Consider the following 19,443-nt stretch of genomic DNA (forward strand, 5'->3'; position numbering starts at 1 on the left):
GTATTTTATTGAAAAAATATTATTTAGACCCACACAAAACATTTGTGTAATCCAAGGCATTTAATGACTGGGACCAGAAAATAATAATTTTCTCTCCATTGACTCCCATTCATATTTTCCAAGCCTAGAGGTCCAATGGGGGTCTACTGGAAGGGGTGTGACTTACGAGCTCTATTGCACACCCTCAATTTACATCCACTAAAAGTGCTTGTTTTTGTCACAGACAGGCTCAAATTATTATTGTAAGCATCTAGCAACAATATGGAAAGGATTCTTACAGAGATAGACCTTTGTGTTAAAGAGTAAAATCCTTTCTGTTTGACACAAATCAGCCCTGACATTGCCATCACCAAACCCACCAGACTCCATTTAAATAAACAGTAATTTTAGTGTGTATAGAGGCAGCACATTTTCACATCTAACTGGGTGAATTAAGGGTTTATTTCATTTAAACCAGAGTTGGTGGTTGTTGGAACAGTGGAAAGACGAACCAAGATGGCTTTTGTGAGATTTGTTTTTGTGGACTTTGAACGAAGTGTCTTTTACAATGATAAAATTACCGTGTTTTTTTTTTTAATGGAGTCTGGTGGATTTGGCGGTGGCAACTTTGAGGCCATTTATGGATAAACAAAAAGGATTTTACTCTTCAACACAAAAACAAACACTTCTAGTGGACATACATTGATGATGCACAGTTGCCCCACAGGGTTACACTGCAGCCTGGACTCAATACTGGACCAGTTTCAAAAACAGTTGTAGCCATTAGTTACCTAGACACAAAAACATGAGAAAACAGGGTCCAGGTTGAAAAATACTAGAGTTACCCTTTAATTTCCTGCATTCTGGTGAATTTGTCGGTGTAAACGTCTTTAATTTGCTCCTCCCACCCCAAAAAAAGTCCTCTACTACTTTCATGTTTAAATGGAATGGACAAATGCACATGCTGAATATTTATAGGGTCATGTCCCCTTTGTCCCCGAAATCTACACCTATGTGTGACACATCTGAAGGAAAACATTTTGGGATTTGGTCACCAAATCAATTAGTAATTTATAATATTTATTATTCAAATTAACAAATATACCAAATATTCCTTAGAGACATTTTAAAAAATATCCAAAGCTAAAAACTTCACCAGGCTAAATGTCCTCATACAGCCCAACAATGTCAGTGAACACGTCTATTTTTATATATGAAAAACAGCGCCTTTCTTGAAACCAAACTTGTGACTCTTACTGAATAGTATTCAGGCAAAAAAGAGGCACGAATAAAGGATGCTACAAAGATTTCTGCCACCTAACAATCAACTCAACCACCCGTGCAGCGACACTGCCCCGCACGAAAACGCTTAAGTAGCAGCCACAATAATTCCTGCTCGGGACGGCGCAACAAAACTTAATGAACCAAGATCGAAGATTAATCTTCCAGCGATTTGAGCTCCAACATTTGTACAAACACACACAGCACCACCTTCAACATGTTGTCTCACCCCCCGTGTGAATACAGCATGCAGAGAGTACAGTACCTTTGGTGTTGTCTTCGGGCCGGCGGCTGGAAGTGAATGAGTTTGTGATGCTGAGTACAGTGGGGATGAATGGAGGCTGCGCTGCTTAGCAACCAAACGACCAATCAAATAAAAGGAAGACAATTTCACCATATGCACAGTTCACTTTATGTAGGATATTTAATTAACCATTTGAAACCTGAGCCGCTTGGCGTGAGGTCAATCAACAACATAGGAAGAAGCAATGAGCAACGAAAGAGGAAATTACTAAAAGAAATTAGTAAAAAGGGAAAATGAAAAACAAGACAAGTAGTAAAAGAAATAAAGTTAAAAACAAACAATGATCATTTTGACTTTCTTTCAGGAAAAGGTGCTTAAAAATTCATAATTTTAAAATGTAATAATAATAATAATTATAATCATAGTTTTCCTCTATATTTTTTCTTTTTCCTCGTTATTTTTATACTTTTCCATTTATTTATTTTTTGGCAATTTCTGGGCCATTTCTTATCAAGTTGTTCATTGCTGAAACTTTTTGCAAATTATGCACTGCTGTGATTATAATTTTGTTATTTTTTTTATTTATGTATTTTTTATTATTATTTTTATTATTATTTTTATTATTTAAATGACTGATTTATTTTATCCATTCATTGTATTTTTATTTTCTTGCCAGGGTTGGGGATATTACAAGTATTTTCTTTGTTGAAATGTTACTGCTCACATTTAATGTTTAAAAACTCAATAAAAGATTGTTTGGAGAAAAAAAGTTGCTCATTGCCTTTACCCCATGTTTTTGAAAGAAACTGCACCAATTAGCTCAGGGTTCAAAGGTTTAAATACTTGTGAAAGGCATCTGAAAGCAGAGCAAGAAAGGTGTTGTCACTCCAGGTTTCTCAGGGTTTTTAAAACCATCCAGTAAAATTTCAAACCACAATTTAAGGCCGATCTTTGGACAAATCATCTTTTCTAAGAATTGCAGGTAAGTATAGAGGTAAGCAGTATGTATGTAGTCACGTGTAGAGCTAGGTTTAATGTAGGATTATGATTATGAGTTAGGTTCATATATAGTAGTTACAAAAGCAGTTTTAGGTTTAGTGGTAGGTTTAAAGATCTGCAACATCAGATATGTGGACTTTCGTGCAGAAGAGCTTCACTCATTTTGTCAAAAAGAAATTAAAAAATGGATTAATGACACCAAATAAAATGTTTGTAGTAATTAAGATCTCACAAGTACGGTATAAGATGGTTAATAAAAAAATCAACACATAATTATGCAACATTTAATTCATTTATTTGTTGTAATTGTGCGGTGGTAGCTTTAAGTTGCACAGCATTTTCATATCCCTTTGAATCAGGCAGCAAAGAGTGTGTGTCAATGTTGAATGGTACAATCTCTAAACAGCAGCTAAATCTATAGCACCCTCTAGTGACATCATCAGGAAAGTGGGTCACTGTGGAGAACATAAGCCTTTACCCTGTGGAGGACGTTGTGCGTTACCTTCTAAACTAAAATGAGGCATTTCCTGAATAAAAAAAAAAAAAATCGAAATGTTCAGCAGGTTTAAAACCTTCATCAGTCACTGAGGAGAGCGCAGATCTCATCGTATGTGAGACATCTCCTCCAGGAAAGGGGTCTTCATGCAGCCTGTGCAAAGCTGATCCATCCACAGAGGAGCCTCGTGCTGCAGAGGGGTGCGGCGGGGGTAGAAAGTGTACGAGAGGTCGTAGTTTAGAAGACAGCCGAGGGAGGCCATGTAGATGTCTGAGAAACGAGACAGACGCCTGGAGAAGTACGTGGGGTTGTGACAGGTTCTGAAGATGCTGCCGAACTGAGGGTTGAACAAGTTCTTTGTCATCGCCCTGCGACATAAAAGGTCAAGGTGTAAGATTATATGACTTTAAGCATGTACAGTTCATATATGTAGTAGTGGAATTATCATTACTTATGCACTACAGGTCCAGTGTGTAGCATTTAGGTGGATATATTGGCAGTTTTCTTTAGTATATAAACGCCTAAAAATAAGAATTGTTGTGTTTTTGTTAACTTTAAATGATCCGTATATCTACAAAGGGAGCGGGAATTTGTCTTTGGAGAGTTTCTACAGAAGCCCCAAACAGACAAACCAAAATCTGGCTCTACTAGATCAGAAACTAATTTATTCAGTGTTTTTACTGGTTTAAATCACTGTGTCCGTTTGTTTGAGAGAAAGAGACCACATCAAAAGCCTCCTGAATGTCTGGATCAGATAAAGGTGAGCACACATTAGCAGGCGCTGGGCTGACAACATGGGAGAGACACTGTTACTGACTGTAACATGAAACTGTGTTATACAGTGTTTTTACTGTTTTTATTCACCAGGGGCCTCGTTAACAAAACAGTGCGTAGGATCCATACTAAAAATGTATATACTTCCAAAAGCCAAACATGGTGTGCGCCAAAAAATATTTTATCATTTCTACAATACCATATGCATCACCAATTTCCCGTCTCCAAAATGTTTATAAGCATGGGTCTAAGTTTCTCCCATCAAGTGTGCTTTTCGAGAGAGCAACTTTAATTTTTTAATTTTTTTAATTTTATATACTTTATTAATCCCAGAGGGGAATTGTGTGTGTGTGAGACGTGGCGTACGCCTCTTTCAGGCTTTGTTTTGTGCGTACACAGTGTTCAGAACTGAGATCCCAGTTCTGTTTGTTTTGGAGAGGAAGAGCAGTGACTCAGCTCCTGAGAAAATCCCTTTGAACAGTAAACAATGACGGAATTCCAACCACATGTAGTTTCAACTGGTTGCAATGTGTAAACCTCACCACTAGATGTCACTAAATCCCCCTAAAGGTTAAGCACTGTTGTGGACTAGGCCAAAATAAGATGAGGTTAGTCTTCAAGTACAGGCACCTCAGAGCTGTACTTATATACCTGATGACAGCATGGTCATTGGAGGTGCATGAGATGAGTGACAAACTAAGATAACGGCACTCACCTGAGTTCTTCTCTCTCCTTCTGCCATTCCTGAAAAATCAGTTTACACTCCGGGTCCCGAAGTGTCTAAGATAATGGAGGCAAAAAACACAGTGAGGAAATCAAGGTCTGCTGTTGTCAGAAACAAAACAACAGCAAGATGGAGATGGAAAACTTAACATTCACACATACATAAAGAATTATCTGTTCTTCTGTTAAAATGTAAGAACACCCAGTTTGTTTTATTTGAACCACAGTGAAAGTTTTACTGCATTTTTGTGCTCAATTCATTCAGTTTCCCACTGCTTCATTACGAGACAACATGGGCTTGTAAACAGTTGCATGGACTCGTGTAGCCTGGTAACAACAGGTGGAAATGAATGTCAGTACAGATCGTGGTTTGCCGTCAGTTTATTTGCCAATTTGGGGCTTACCAAACACCAGTAACTGCTGCCTATGAAACATCACCATCTGTTTTCTTTAACACTAAGGAAAGTCTGAGATGTGTCAATGCTGTTATGTGGTCAGCTCCTACGTAAAAACGGAGTGAAAGCTCCACACAATCCTGGTAATCACTTCTTACCTGTAGGCGTTCCATGAGGCCGGTCAACGCCTGGAGCCAGGTGAGGCTCAGACCAAACCGGTCTGTGCTCACCACTTTGGTTTCCTGCTCCAGCTCAGGTACGATGGCTGCTGTGCGCCAACCGTGTCGTAACATCAGATCCTGCCGCGACAAGTGAAATTGCTTTGGTCAAACTCTAGCCTGTGCAATGCTGAACTGTAGCATCCTGTCAGTCCTGTATCAATCCTGTAGCATCAAGAGCTAAGTGGCAGCAAAAGTTTAGTTCCTGAGCTGAAATACACAAGGAGTCATCCCTGTGAGACCACATATTTACTTCTCTGTAAACATCTCTGAGCAGTAACGCCAAATATACTCAGCAGGAGCATGTTTTGTCACCTGACGCCTTCAGTGTCACCCATTTTGATGTCTCCATTTTATGAGTTAATCAGTGGCTTTCCGTTGGTTACTGAGGTGTTGCTGCTGTTTTATGAATCCCCTCACAACCTTGGGCCATCTGTTTGAAGAATATAAACCCAGCAGACCCCTTAGATCTTTAGGAAGCAGTCACATGGTGGTGCTTTGAGTCAAAACCAAATGGTTTTATATGCTCCCCAAATGTCAGTCATTTTCAAATCTAATTCCACAACTCTGCTGCTCTCCTGCGCCTCTGATTCACTGGTTCTGATTCTCTACTGCACTTTCAATTTTCAAGCAAGACATAAATTTAGACAACACCATTTATATTGATATAGGGTCAAGTTGTCTTACATAACACATACCAGCATGCATCTCTCCTCTTTCACACCCACAGCTCTACCCCTCTTACGCACAGGTTCTCCAGCAACACTCAGAGACACAGAGCTGCTCCTCTGTTTAATCTGTCTGTTAATTAGTCTTTAGTGTGACATTGGCCTGTATGTTGCACGTGCTACGCTAAATAAATCTGAGATTAATGAAATTACAGCAGCACACGTGCACTCCAGCGCTCAAAGCTAGTTTGTGTGTGAGGTGGATTACAGTGTGTTGCTGTTGTTCTTGGTATTTGTTGTCTCAAAGTGTCTCTTCTCCTTCCCTCCCTTGACCTCTGTTGATGCTCTGTGCATGAATCAGACTAGATTCATTCGGAAGGCCAACCGGTGGAAAATTACTAACTCCTCCTACAAAGATTTTCAATTGTTCCAACTACAATGCATTTAGGATTACTTGATACTTTTATACTCATGTTATGGTTTTGTGTTCTTTGCTGTAAACCTTTAAACCTCTGTAGCTCCAGTGCTGTGTGCAAAAAGCATTAACATACAGCCCTTATATTTATTGTATATAATTTTTCATTTACATGTTGTGCAGCTGTATATTTTCAAACGAAACGGAAAAAGATCCGTCTTTGCATTTTATTTTGATCACAGCCTGTTTTATAAAAGTGCTTGTGACATCTCAAATGTGGCTTTGACTTGCCCAATTAACAGAAAATACTAGATATATATTGTGTATCGCCAAAATACAGAGACAAGCATTTTGTCCTCATCACCCAGCCCTAACTGTAACTGTATTTCAAGTCTATTAAATATGCTGATTTGTGTTTTGTCTGTTTTTAAATCTCATTGTAATTTATAATTAATCTATTTTGTTTAATATGTTTTAATTGCTGCTTTATTTTATTTATAAGCACTTTAAGTTGTCTGTTTTAAAAGCGCAACAAAACAAAGTGCTTTCTGATTGTGTCTCATCAGCAAGTACTTCACAGCAGTGCAGAAACAATGTGTGTTTCCAGCTGCCAACACATTTGTATACCTTCTATGCGGTAATCCATGCCATTGATCCCACATATTTTGACATAGTGTCAGGCAGTCTGTGCTGCCATCTGGTGTTTGAAGTTTGCACTGTGCAGCCCCCCCCAGCCCCACCCCAGTGACACGTTGGAACATTCAACGTTGTGCAATACATGCAGAGAGTGGAAATCTGGCAGTGTGCGAATCTGTGCGTCTCTTTGTATGTGTTTGAAAGGGCCTGGACCTTAAATATTTACTGCTTCATTAGTATTAATGCAATTATTTTAGTTGCCACTGTCTTCAGCTGTTAAATAAATGTCATATGCTGAGAAATTCTCACTTTGAGAGGAAATTCTGACAACATAAGATAAACTATGTGGATTAAACACACAGGAAAATCGTCATGGCTTTGACACTTACAGCCAAGTCACTATAAAGATGGTCTCCGAAGTACAGAACCTTTGGGCCTCGCCATCCTGTCAGTCGGAGGAAGTCAAACAGATTTCCCTGAAACACAAAAGAAAACCACAAACTAACAGGTCGTTCTTTTTATTTCAAGTTACACAGAATGCAGCAAGTAAAAACGTGTAACATTTACAACAAGTAAGAACACAGCTGTGAAACAGAGAAAGAGAAGTGAGCCTGATGACTAGAGGACCAGGGGGCAGCTTAAACATGAGGAAACATTTCCCTTTCAGAGACGTCACACAGTATCCTGAAGTAACACAGACCTGTTTGTAGATCTGTCCTTTGTCCAAACTGTTAATCTTTTCCCACCGAAGGTCCCCATTATCATCCAAACGCCTGAAGGGTCTGTAAGAGCAGCACACTTTAATGACATTTCTGGGGCACGTGACTGATGCTGTATTCACCACTTTCCCCAAAACATTACTCACTTGATACAATCGGTGAAGAAGTGAGGTTTGTCTGCTTGGACAATTACAACGTCAAAGAATTCTCTCCAGTTTTTTCCCACCATGTGTGTCATGCCTTTATCCCTGCACAAAGGAGAGAGAAAAAAATTACAGACTGGAACAGAACAGTTTATCCTCATTATGAGTCAGAGTGCACCCAAAGCTAACAGAGAGCCAACACTCACACAAAGCAGAAGGGACTGTTGGTGATGAGGAATAGCTTCTTTCCATTGCTGACCAGTCGATGCAGAACAGCATCGGTCTCTTCTCCTCTGGGAATGAACTTATCTATGAAGAGGAGGAAGACGCCTCAGTAGCACATAGTGTAGCTGTAATATTATTTTATGTGTCGTAATATGCCGACTTGATGCTAAAATAGGGAAAGGATTTCTTACCGAGATCCTCCATGATCCATTTGTACATGTAGCCCTTGAGGTGGACCATGCCAATTGCTTCCTGAGGATTACATAAGTGTTACAAAGGCTACAGTCACATTACAAGCAAACGTGGCCCAAATCTGATTTTTTTTTTTTTTTTTTTTTGTTATTGCGTGAGACAGATCTGATTTTTTCATAGTGTGGAAACAGAAATCTGTTTTTCTGATCGCTTTCATACATGGTCCTGAATCCGATACATATCCTATGACTGGGCATGTGACCGCTGTGCAGCAGCAGATCATTTACCATGCAGTGTTGGACAGAAGGGTGCTGTAGCTGTAGGCTGCCTCAGTCGCCAGACACTATCTGACGGAGATAGCCTGCCTACATATCATGACAGGCTTCTTGTGAGGCGCAGAAGGAAATATTGGAATGTAGCTCTGGACATTGGAATGTAGCTATGGTTTTGGAGTAACCGTTCCACCACGAAACCCTCCGTATCACAGCCCGGCGACTCCTGCGTCTTCCTGCAATGGCTCCAAAGAACTAGCAACAATAGCTGCTTTTGTCTTCTCGTGCCATTGTTCTAACAGCTCATAATCCCGAAGCCTCAATAGTCTGGGAGCCATGGGAGTAGCCATGGGACCAAAAGGACATTTTAACAGCCAGTTATCCCTAAAACAAGCGCACATTGTTGTGAAAACAGCGACACACTCTCCCAAACAGCAGCACGTTGCTAACTATTGTGCAGAATAAAGAAGGTCATGAAGTCATTCTTCATAATGATTAGCCAAGTGCGTCTATGGGGGGAGAGTGCCATGCAGTTCAGGACAATGGGCAGTCAGTCCGCTCATCAACATAGGACTGACTGTTCTCTGCAGCAAATCATTCGGGAAATAAACATTCGTGCTGCTGTGTAATCAGTTTTTTTCCCAAACGCCTGTTGCACAAATGTGATGTTTTGGTTTTTGTTCCAAGGCACAAATGTGACGTTACTAGTGGCACGTGAGGTGTTCAGGGCAGAGGTCCGTCGACGCTGATGCCAGATATGGGTTACTTGAAACATAAATATGAACAGTCTAAGCAGAGAGATAAGATCGGGGGGAAAAGAGGAAATGTGGATTAGGCCCTGTAGTGTGAATAAAGCCACAGAGGCAACAGAGCTTCACGCAAAATCTACAGATTTCATGGTACATTTTAGACGTAGCTTTTCCTGCCAAGAGACTGCTCTGACCTACAGTCCCTCACAGAGAAATAGCCCTTTATATGACATTGCGTAAAACCTGACTTTTTCCTTTTTTTTCCTCTCAAATCAAAGTGGACACTGGGCTGCATTTCCCTGTAACCCGAAACTCTGGCATCTCTGGACCAGGAGGAAACACAGTGATTGTTCTTTGTTCGGCCCTTGACAGTCCACTGCAAACATCAACTGAGCGCAGCAGATTCCTCAGACTCCTGCTGAAGGACCACAGTGTCTAAAAACAGTCCAGTACGTTAGTCAGTATGCTTCTCAGTATGACCTGCAGGGTGAGGCCTCGGCTTAAAACATAGGGTGCAACATTTAATACCGCGAGAGCAGCACCATGAGGCAACCATGTGAACACCCCGCACCCCACTCCCGCAGCTAACCCTGAGTGGGCCCCTTTCCTGCAGAACAGAGCAGGCGAATTTCAACAACTTTCATTGTGAGGGTACTTATCATTTCAAATGCACAAATTCAACAAGACCACTTCAGAACACTGGACACAGATTATTGTACTGGGTAACTGTTGGAGCTTTTTAACATTAAAAACCGCTGTGACATCTGTCAAGGGTACACCAGGCTTTCCCTCACTGGGCGCAGAAGGTGAAGTCTTAATCTAATCTTATGCTAACACCACTGCAGTGTCCACCTCATCTGTAATCTAATCTGCTTTTCCTGTCGATCACTGTCTTTACAATCAGGTAGGCCTGTTTCATCCTTGTCGACCTCGTTGTTGTCTTCTAAACCTTCCTGACTCAAGAAAACTCAAGCAAAGATTTTTTCATGCAATATTGGCTCTGAATATGCAGACAATTTCATGATGTGCACCTTATGTCTGTATTGCAATCTCATGGTGTGTGCGTGGGTGTACTTTACAGGCCAGCGCAAGAGTTGGGGGTGGCATACTCACTGAGACGTCCTTGAAGAGGTGAACTGGATCATATTCAATGTCATTGGTGAGGAAAAAATCATTTGCCACGGCCATGAGCGTCATCTCAGGGATGGAGAAGATGTCCATGTACTGCTTCACTTTGGGTCCCTGTGAGAGAAAATGTATTTTAATGATTGGTAATTACTTCACATGCAGGAAATGTTGTAAAAATAAACACTTCTTGATCACATCAGGAACCATTTCCCCTACAACCACTGCAGCTACCCTGAAGACAGAGCGCCCAAATGAGATTATAGTCACACCAAAACTATTTCAGATAGTGCTGGTTTAAGGAGAATCACAAGATGGACAGACATACTTCCAGCTGAGAGAAAGCAGACCCGATGGACTATTTGAGTCTGATTCAAAACATGAGTCCAAATTGTTCCTGATTAGCAAAAAGGTCAGATTAACCTTTATGGCTGTCAGACTCAATAGAGATTTCTACCTTCATGACTGGTTGCGTGCAGCTTTCAAAACTAAAAATAAATTATTTTGTTGGACATCGAGTCCTTGGTGGCCAGAACTATAATGTGTAGTGCTGTTTCAAGGAGAATCACAAGATGGGCAGGCATACTTCCTGCTGGGAAAGCTCTTTAAGGAGGCAATGGGCCGAAAACTATTTGAGCCTGATTGAAAACATTTTAGAGTCCAAATTGTTCCTAATTAGCAAAAAGGGTCAGATTAACCTTTGTGACTGTCAGACTTAAGAGAGCTTTCTACTTTTGTGACTGGTTGAGAGATTTCAAAAGAGTTCTTGTGGTCAGCTTTGTCAAGACTGGAACAACGCCTTCCAGCGGCTTCATGACGGCAGTGGAACAAATGAGATTACAAAATTTAACATTGGGGACTTATGTAATAGTAAAGCCATGCTGAGCCAGACATTTGAAATATCGGTGGATGGTAACAGATTTAATCCAGAGGGTGGCCGGATGAGATTACAACAGATGTGCTGAGCCCCCAAAGTTAAGAAGTGCTTTCACATCTGTGCCAAACCCAACAACCACACACATTTCACAGAGAAATATCTGAATCCAAAATGCAATAGCTCTCTCCACAGGACTGTTTGAAGTTATAACAAACAGTCAAGTACCTCATACAGACTGTCCAATTGTATTCATATAACTGTACATGCTATACTAAATAAAAACCATCCTCCTTACTTTCCCATAGAAGCCACTGTCCTGCTGCAGGGGGACATGGAAGGTCCCCCCATAGAGCTGAAGGACCTCCTCATCTGGCACTGGGCTCAGTCCCCTGGGAACATCAAACATAAATAATTACACTGGAGTTTTAAAACAAATACACAACATTATCAAATAAAACAAACAGACGTCTTTGCCCTTGGCAGCAGGGATTTAAATTTAATAAAAGCCCAATAAAAAATGTCGCATTAGAGCTACTTAAAGGATGAAGCCAGTATTTTTCAACTGGTGCTCTATTTTTCCTTGTTTTTGAGTCTACATAGCTAATGGTAAAAGCCATTTTTAAACTGGTCCAGTATTGAGTGAGAGTGAAGCAGCCAGCAGTTGTGAAACAGGCTGAAATGTAACCACTGTCATGTTCGCACTGGCAATTAACGTTCACTGAAATGGCTTGTTTTTGTCACTGGCAGGCTCAGATTGTTACTCTAAGTGTCTGACATTATGGAAAGGATCCTTACAGAGACAGACCTTTGTGTTAAAGAGTAAGATCCTTTTTGTTTAACCAGAAACAGCCAAAAAAAAAAAAAGCCACACAAGACACCAAACTCATTTTAAATCAACTGTAATGTTAGCATGTAAAGAGCCACTGTGTGAATTAAAGGTTTATGTCAATCAGACCAGAGTTGGAGATTGTTGGAACAGTGGAAAGACAAACCAAGATGGTTTTGTGAGTTTTATTTTGCTTTGTAAACTTTAAATGAAGTGTGTTTTACGATGATAAAAGGCTGTTAATTCAAATGTTAAATGGAGTCTGCTTGGTCTGACCAAAGCGACTTCATGGCTGTTTCTTTTTCAACAAAGATCTTACTATTTAACAAAATGTCTAAAGGGTCCTTTTCATAAGTTGTAACATACTTAGAGTAATTATCTAGACATGTCAGAAGCAAAAACAAGTACTTTTAGTCAATGTAAATGTGGCCTGAGTGGCTACACGCAGCCTGTTTCTCCACTCAATAGTGGAGCACTTTAAAAAATCGTTGTTTCCATTAGTCACTTGGACAAAACAACTTAACACCCAATACAGCAACAGCCTCTTACCGATACACTGTTCCTGGCTGAATGTAATGGAAGGCATCTATCTTCATCAGGAGACCCTACAGAGAGGGGGGAAGAGTCTCTCGTATAATTACCCATACAGAAGAAAGTAAACATTTCTCTTCCTGCAAACGGGACATTTGGGATTTAAAAGAATTTACCTTTTGGATGTCATAGTGAAGACCCCGGACAGTAAAGTTGGGAATGTAATCGTACTTGTGGATGCCTTCAGGGTACTGTTAAGCAGGAGGACAAAAGGGATAAGTGAACCTGAATCTACAAGCAGCTGTAATGCCATTACACTTGATCCACCTCCATAAAAACACACCTTAAAGTGTTCGATTAGGAAGCTTTTTGCTTTATTGTAGATCATCTCATTAAGCGAATTTGAGTACAGAGCCAGTGTGTAGTCATAGTCAAAGCCGTAGATGTCCACTTCAGCCAGGTCGACCTCATTGTTAGCGTAGATGGTGGAGGAGTTGAGGAGATTACATGCACCTGGTGGGATCAGTTCTGAAAGCAGAGGGGAAATACTTCCTTCAGATTAAACAGGATAAATGCTGATTAAATCAGACAGAAATCAATGCTCAAGCAAAACAGGAGAGTAAAACACAAGCCGCTGTTATCATATGAGGCAGGGAAGGATTAGACTATTCACACTGCAGGAACAAAAATCTGTACTGTACTCTGAAACCTGTTGATTATGCACTTCTGCAGACAGACAAGCAGAAATTTCCGATGGTGAGTTCAATCTAGTGAGGCTGGCAGGCTCGTCGGTGGTTGCGTAATATGTGCTCTGGGATATAAACTGGCACTTCACAGAACTAAGTCCAAAACATCAAAACATTCAGTACAGCCCTGTCAAAATACAGTGTTTTATTCAATTTCTTGCTCTAACATTTATTCATGACCTCTTCTGGGAGAGGTTCATTTCATTATGTATCTTCCACGTTTTGTTAGCCACTGTTTTGATGAGCACAACTGTCACGCAGCGAACACGTGGACACAGATTAAACAAACAGTTTCCAATCTGTTCCCGAGGCAGCCTCTCACACCCCGGCGGGAGTGCAAGCACAGGGCTGTGTCACTGTAGGTCTATAGGGAGAAAGTGGGCCATGGCCTTCTGTCCTGGGACACTTCAATGAGGGCTGCAGCTGTGCACAAGTCAATGCATGCACCAAGCCTGAGGCTAAGTTTCGTCTGGCCATTCTGCCGGGGTCACATTTCAAAAGATGGAATCTATCAAAGTCAGTCTGAGGAGCGGGAAGAGCTTAAATAAAACCAGGCTTGGGATTCATAGCTTGACTTGAATCAGCTACTGAGAGAAGAACTTTATATATAATTATAAATTATAAATAAGAAATGTACATTGATTATACACTTTAAAAAAAAAAAAAAAAAATCAAAGTACCCAGTGGAGCACTTCATAGGCAAATATTGCACTCCATCTCCAGCTAGATTTTATCCAAATAAACATATGACCAGTTTAGAAATGGTGATGCATTGTTAGAAAGTATACAATCAGTAAATGAAGCTCTGTTTCAACATGCTGCAACATTAAAATGATGTTTGCATGTTAATGCAACAGTTATACTTATCACATATCATAACAGCATTGTAAGGAAGCATTATGCTGCATAATGAGTTTACTGTTTATATAAGTGCATTTTTACTTAAGATTTTGAATGCATGGCTTTTAGTTATCATAGTCAGCATTGTGAAGGCACATTATGCTGCAAATGAGAATTTCAATTTAAGTTTGACTTGAATCGGTTACTTAGAAATGTCGTTTTTTTTAAAAAAAAAAATCCATGTATCCACTGGTGCACTAACTACATTTATGCAACTTTTAGGTGCTTGTATTTTTCTTGTGCTACTTCATACATCTACTCCTTCACATTTAAGCATGCAAGTACTGTACTTCATACTTGTTATTTGTCTAACAGCTAGACTCTATCTAAAAAACATATGATCAGTTTATAAAGTATGATGCTACCCTGCAGTAAATGAAGCTCTGATTCAACAAGCTGCAACATTAAAATGATGTTTGCATGTTCTTGCAACAGTAATAATAATAATCAGCATGGTAAGGGCACACTATGCTGCATAATGTGTGTTTTAATGCTGATACTTTATGTACATTTTGCTTGTGCACTGTTACTTATATCATTTACTTATTACTGACTGACACTGTTGGTTAAGCATTTCAATATTTACTTCCCCATTGTAATGCGACACTTAAGTATGCCTCGACCATGTGGACGGAACAACAACAACAACAAAGAAAAGCACATTTTTGTTGGTAATTTAATAATAATATGTGTTGAATAGACAGAGGGACTCAATTTAGCATCATGGTGCTTTCACAGACTGGTCACATTTTCAGTTTTGTGATGCTTCAGTTTGCTTATTAAGATAATTACACTTAAATTAAACACTTAAACACCACCTCTAACGCTGGCTCATTCACTTTTTGTCAAATTTAGATTATAAAACAATAAGTAAGTGGTCTAACCTTCCCTAAACAACATTATTGTTACTGTCAAAGCAACAAACTGTTACTTTAAATCAGCATAGGAATTTAAGCTATAAGATAGCTACTTGTTCTGTAAGCTAACGCGGGGATTGTTTTCGACACCAAATAAGGAACTGACTTGGACTTGTTGAGTTGTAGTTTGATTTAAAACTGCACACAGTTATTTGAATGTTATCTTGAATTCTTTTGGCATCAGCAGCAGTGGTATTTTGCCATCTGTCCGCTTTGGTCACTGTGGCAGAGTATGAAAAACAACCACCAAGTGAACAAGCTGTCCCCACCAACGGCTGACTGAACGTCCTGGCACCGCGAGGTCGGTTAACCGTCGCTGTCTGCGGTCGACTTGAGAAGACATTTGGGGACAACTTGAACTTACCGTGGACTAGTCGTTTCGTGTCATTGTACCGAGCCCACATGTAGGAGCTCTGCTTTACCGGAGCTGCTGAAGACGAGGTGTATGACCGTCGTCTCACACCAGTAACACCGGGAGCACCCACGGGCTCCTTGGCTCGTTTCTTCTCCCCTGCGCCGCATCTGTGAGGAGACTCGCTGGCTGATGACACGGTAGACACGTCTCCACTCGGTGTGCCCGAGTTGGAGCTGCAACTTTGTGTGTTTGTTTTTCCGCAGTCCTGCTTTGTTCCTGCAGACACACTGCATGTTGTAGAAAGTCTGTTCACTTTGAGGGACCGCGCCACGGGAGGAGTCCCTTGTCCGGTAGTCCTCAGTGTCCATGTCAGCGCGGTGCCCACCGCCTTTAGAGACATCTTCACTGTGCAAATGTAAACACTTCTATAACAACTGCTGCCTGCTCTGCAGACGTATGTACCCTGCAAGCAGGCAGACGATAACAATGCCTCGCCCTCAGTGTAGCGCCATGTCCCGGATAAACACGCCTCTGAATTTAAAGGGGCGGAGTGAAGTCCCTGCAGCCAGTCTGCATGGCCATAGCAAACACATATTCACGTAAACAAAATTATTTTATGTAATGTACAAAATGCTTTCAGGACGTGACCCCAGAACATGCAAATGAGCACACGGTGTGTCCTCAGGTAAAGAGACAGTCAACAACACGGCACAACACCGACTTAAATTACCCAGCAGTCACCACTGCATCTGTATGTGACCAAAATACCAAATAAAATAAGAATATATTCATTTAATTTAATCATTTTATAGTTTATTTATGCATAGGCATATAATTTTGTTCTAATAATAATAATGAAAATGACTTTAGACTATTTCACCCACTGTCAACATGTGCAATTAATTTAACTTGTGCAAAAACCTTATTTTATCTTTACTGTATACTGTTTATGATCTATTTTAATGCCACTGTATCTGTGTATATTTGTTTTAGGTTACTATATATATTTTTGTAAATAATCTTGTTAGATTTTCTCATATTTTCACTTCGAATTGCCCTATATAATATATCTTTCTGCTCTTGTAAGGAGCACCTGTAACGCCAACACTTTCCCGGGGATCAATAAAGTATTTCTGATTCTGATTTTATTGAGGACACAGAGAACGGTCCAAAATATAGCCCACAAAAACAGACAATCATCTATGTCCAAAAATACAATATAATAAATACTATTTATATAAAGACAAGAAATACCCAACATTCATTATACACGTTCATAAAAATGGCCTGCATGATACCTTTTTCTGAGACAGAGAGCCTGCACATATATACACATATGTACACATATATAGATAGATAAGATTACATATTAAAACAGGGCAGGCAGGCACACCAGTGTTTACAAACTGGCTGGCACTACACCATTGTAGAGGTTTAAGAAGCAGTCTAATGCCATGTTATAGGCCACATTAAGTCTTTGCATATTGAAAAAATAAACATCAACAAAAATAAACAAAATAAACATGACAAATGCGTCTGCCTTTTTTCAAGTGCATCTATAGCAAAAGGTACCTCTCTGACTTTGATTAGAGTTCTTCTATAGGCACATTTCAAAGGTGGCCACCACTGATAAGGGCCCATCCTCCACCCGAAACACAGCCAGAGGGCCCACTCTTCCCATGCCCCATGGGGAGCCCCCCAGGGCGACTGAGCCATCTATATTTACAGCCCTGCATTTGGGACATTCCTGGGGGGGGGGTAATCTAAACACACAGCTTTACTTTGATCATGGTGAAAGGGGGTATTCAGATCCTGAGGTAAAAATAGCAATATGCCAATTTAAGAAAACTCCATTACAAGCAAATGTACTTAAAATATCAAAATTCAAAGAGGAATTGAATAGTCCTTGTGAGTGCCTTACTATCATGTTTGAAGATGGTCAGGATGGAGCTCATTTGAATTTACTCAAGGGGACAGTTCACACCCAAATAACAAAATATTTTTCCTCCCCTGTAGTGCTATTCATTAGCCAACATTGTTATGGTGTGAGCTGTTAGGTGTTGGAGACGATGGCTGTAAAGATGTCTGCCCTCTCTCCAGTATAATGGGACTAGATGACACTCGACTTGTGGTGCTCAAAGTGCTAGAGGAAATACATTTGAAAAACTCAACAGCAATGTCTCTCTCTAGAAATCGTGACCCGGTCACTCAAGATAATTGACAGATGTTGTGAGCAGTTTCATGTAGGGACTATTTTCTTTCAATTGAACTACACCCATCAACTGTAACGCTAGGGCCACACCGCCCGCGGAAGCGCCGCGAATAGCCTCGAAGTGCCGAGAAGAGAAGGCAGTTTCCTTTCGGCGCCCATGTTAACCGACTGTGTCGTCCACACTGGCAGCGCCGCGCCGGGAAGCTCCGCGGCAGGCTCACGATTTGCAGCGATCAGTTCGGCGTCTGGTCTATTTTCTGCGCGAGCCGCGAGCGAATCTGACAAGCCAGGCAGTGAAAAACAAGAGCTGGGAGCAGAATCGCTTGTCGACGGCGTGGAGAAATGCGTGTCTGATGTGAACGGAGGTGCTCCGGCACGCGCGAGAATTTCGGTGCGCTGCGCTTCCGCGGGCAGTGTGGCCCTGGCGTGACACCATGCAGAAGGAAGCGTGCATCTACTCATAGACGAGAGGCTTGTGCGCTTGACAGGGCGAGATGTAAACACTAATGGCGTCCTCCTTGGCTAAGCTGGGGCAGCTGTGGCTCAGAGGTAGAGCGGGTCATGTGTTGAAGTATCCTTGGGCAAGATACTGAACCCCAAATTGCTCCTGGTGGCTGTTTCATCTATGTGTTAGTGCCTGTGGATGGTTACCGTGTAGCAGATGGCACCATGTATAGTAGCCTCGGCCACCAGTGTGTGACTGTGTGTGAATGGGTGAATGTGACATGTAGCGTTAAAGCACTTTGAGTGGTCGAAAGACACAAGCTGAGTGTTATCTGTGTCTATTATACTGGAGAGAAGGCAGACATCTCTTTGGCCAATTACTGATTTTTGGGCTAATTGTCTCTTTAAAGGTACGTGCCGTCTGTCATGGGGCCCAGTGGACTGCACACTACAAAGCCTAGTGTAGGTCAAAACATCATTCAGCATGAATACTGGGCTTCCATGCTCGCCCAACTTTTCGCATTACTAGGTATTTATAACTGTCAATGGGATCTTCTGCAAATTTCAGATGCTGATATATCACTTAGTTACTTCCAACACTCCCAATAAACAAACTAAAATACAACTGCCATGAAAATAGAAAGTTAAAAACAGACTGAACTAAATGTTGTCTTGTCAATTTGAAAGCTGTCACCCGTCATGGAGCTTACAGTGTTTGAACTGACAAATTTAGGGTAATGCTGAGTTTCACTTGTTAATCCAGATTATGCAGACATAAACTTATGTAAGCAGGCTTTCTGTCTGTCCTAGATTATGGTGATGTCATCTGTATGCGTGTATAAACCGCCACGACTGCTTAAGATCTCTAGATCCTGTTTATCACTCTATTTTTTGACAATTCACACTCTGTACATTTTAAGGTACGCACTATGCTTGGACGCTATAAAGGTATAACCTGAAGGTATTATTTTCAATACCGTTGAAAATACAGATGTTTCTCTTTGTATTAAACTGATAAGAAGATGCTGCCGAGGCGATGTATTGTAGTGCACAGCAAGCTCCACTAGAGGTCAATCTCTACTGGTGGAACAGGCAGCTGAGCTGAGAAAGATTGCGACTGTGGGTGGTGGGGATAACATCATAGGACATCCATCCATCCATCCATTTTCTAACCGCTTATCCTCTTGGGGGTAGCTGGGGGGGCTGGAGCCTATCCCAGCTGACACTGGGCGAGAGGTAGGGTACACCCTGGACAGGTTGCCAGACTATCGCAGATCTGACACATAGAGACAGACAACCATTCACACTCACATTCACACCTACGGACAATTTAGCGTCACCAATTAACCTGCATGTCTTTGGACTGTGGGAGGAAGCTGGAG

The 19,443-nt window shown here is 41.0% G+C and overlaps 1 protein-coding gene across 1 annotated transcript; it reads right to left on the bottom strand.

Annotated features, from left to right (window-relative positions):
- Positions 1–2,776: 2,776 nt before the first annotated feature.
- Positions 2,777–18,762, bottom strand: nt5dc2 (5'-nucleotidase domain containing 2). The gene is made up of 15 exons (XM_049580989.1): positions 18,756–18,762; positions 15,415–15,975; positions 12,831–13,015; positions 12,664–12,738; positions 12,506–12,561; positions 11,426–11,519; positions 10,242–10,370; positions 8,107–8,167; positions 7,897–7,999; positions 7,694–7,795; positions 7,529–7,610; positions 7,218–7,304; positions 5,050–5,190; positions 4,489–4,553; positions 2,777–3,367 (listed from the first exon to the last, which is right to left on the bottom strand). The coding sequence occupies exons 1-15, from the start codon at positions 18,760–18,762 to the stop codon at positions 3,106–3,108; spliced, it is 2,010 nt and encodes a 669-aa protein (XP_049436946.1). The 3' UTR covers positions 2,777–3,105.
- Between the last annotated feature and the right edge of the window lie 681 nt (positions 18,763–19,443).

The sequence above is a fragment of the Epinephelus fuscoguttatus genome, linkage group LG7, assembly GCF_011397635.1.
Source record: "Epinephelus fuscoguttatus linkage group LG7, E.fuscoguttatus.final_Chr_v1".
Lineage (NCBI taxonomy): Eukaryota > Metazoa > Chordata > Actinopteri > Perciformes > Serranidae > Epinephelus > Epinephelus fuscoguttatus.

Bases quoted from the DNA above. Each gene is read 5' to 3' on its own strand.
- nt5dc2 (XM_049580989.1), bottom strand. The intron at 7,796-7,896 runs GTGAGTGTTGGC...TCCTTTGTGCAG, and splicing joins AACAGTCCCTTCTGCTTTGT to GGATAAAGGCATGACACACA. The intron at 7,611-7,693 runs GTGAGTAATGTT...CTGCTCTTACAG, and splicing joins TTCTTCACCGATTGTATCAA to ACCCTTCAGGCGTTTGGATG.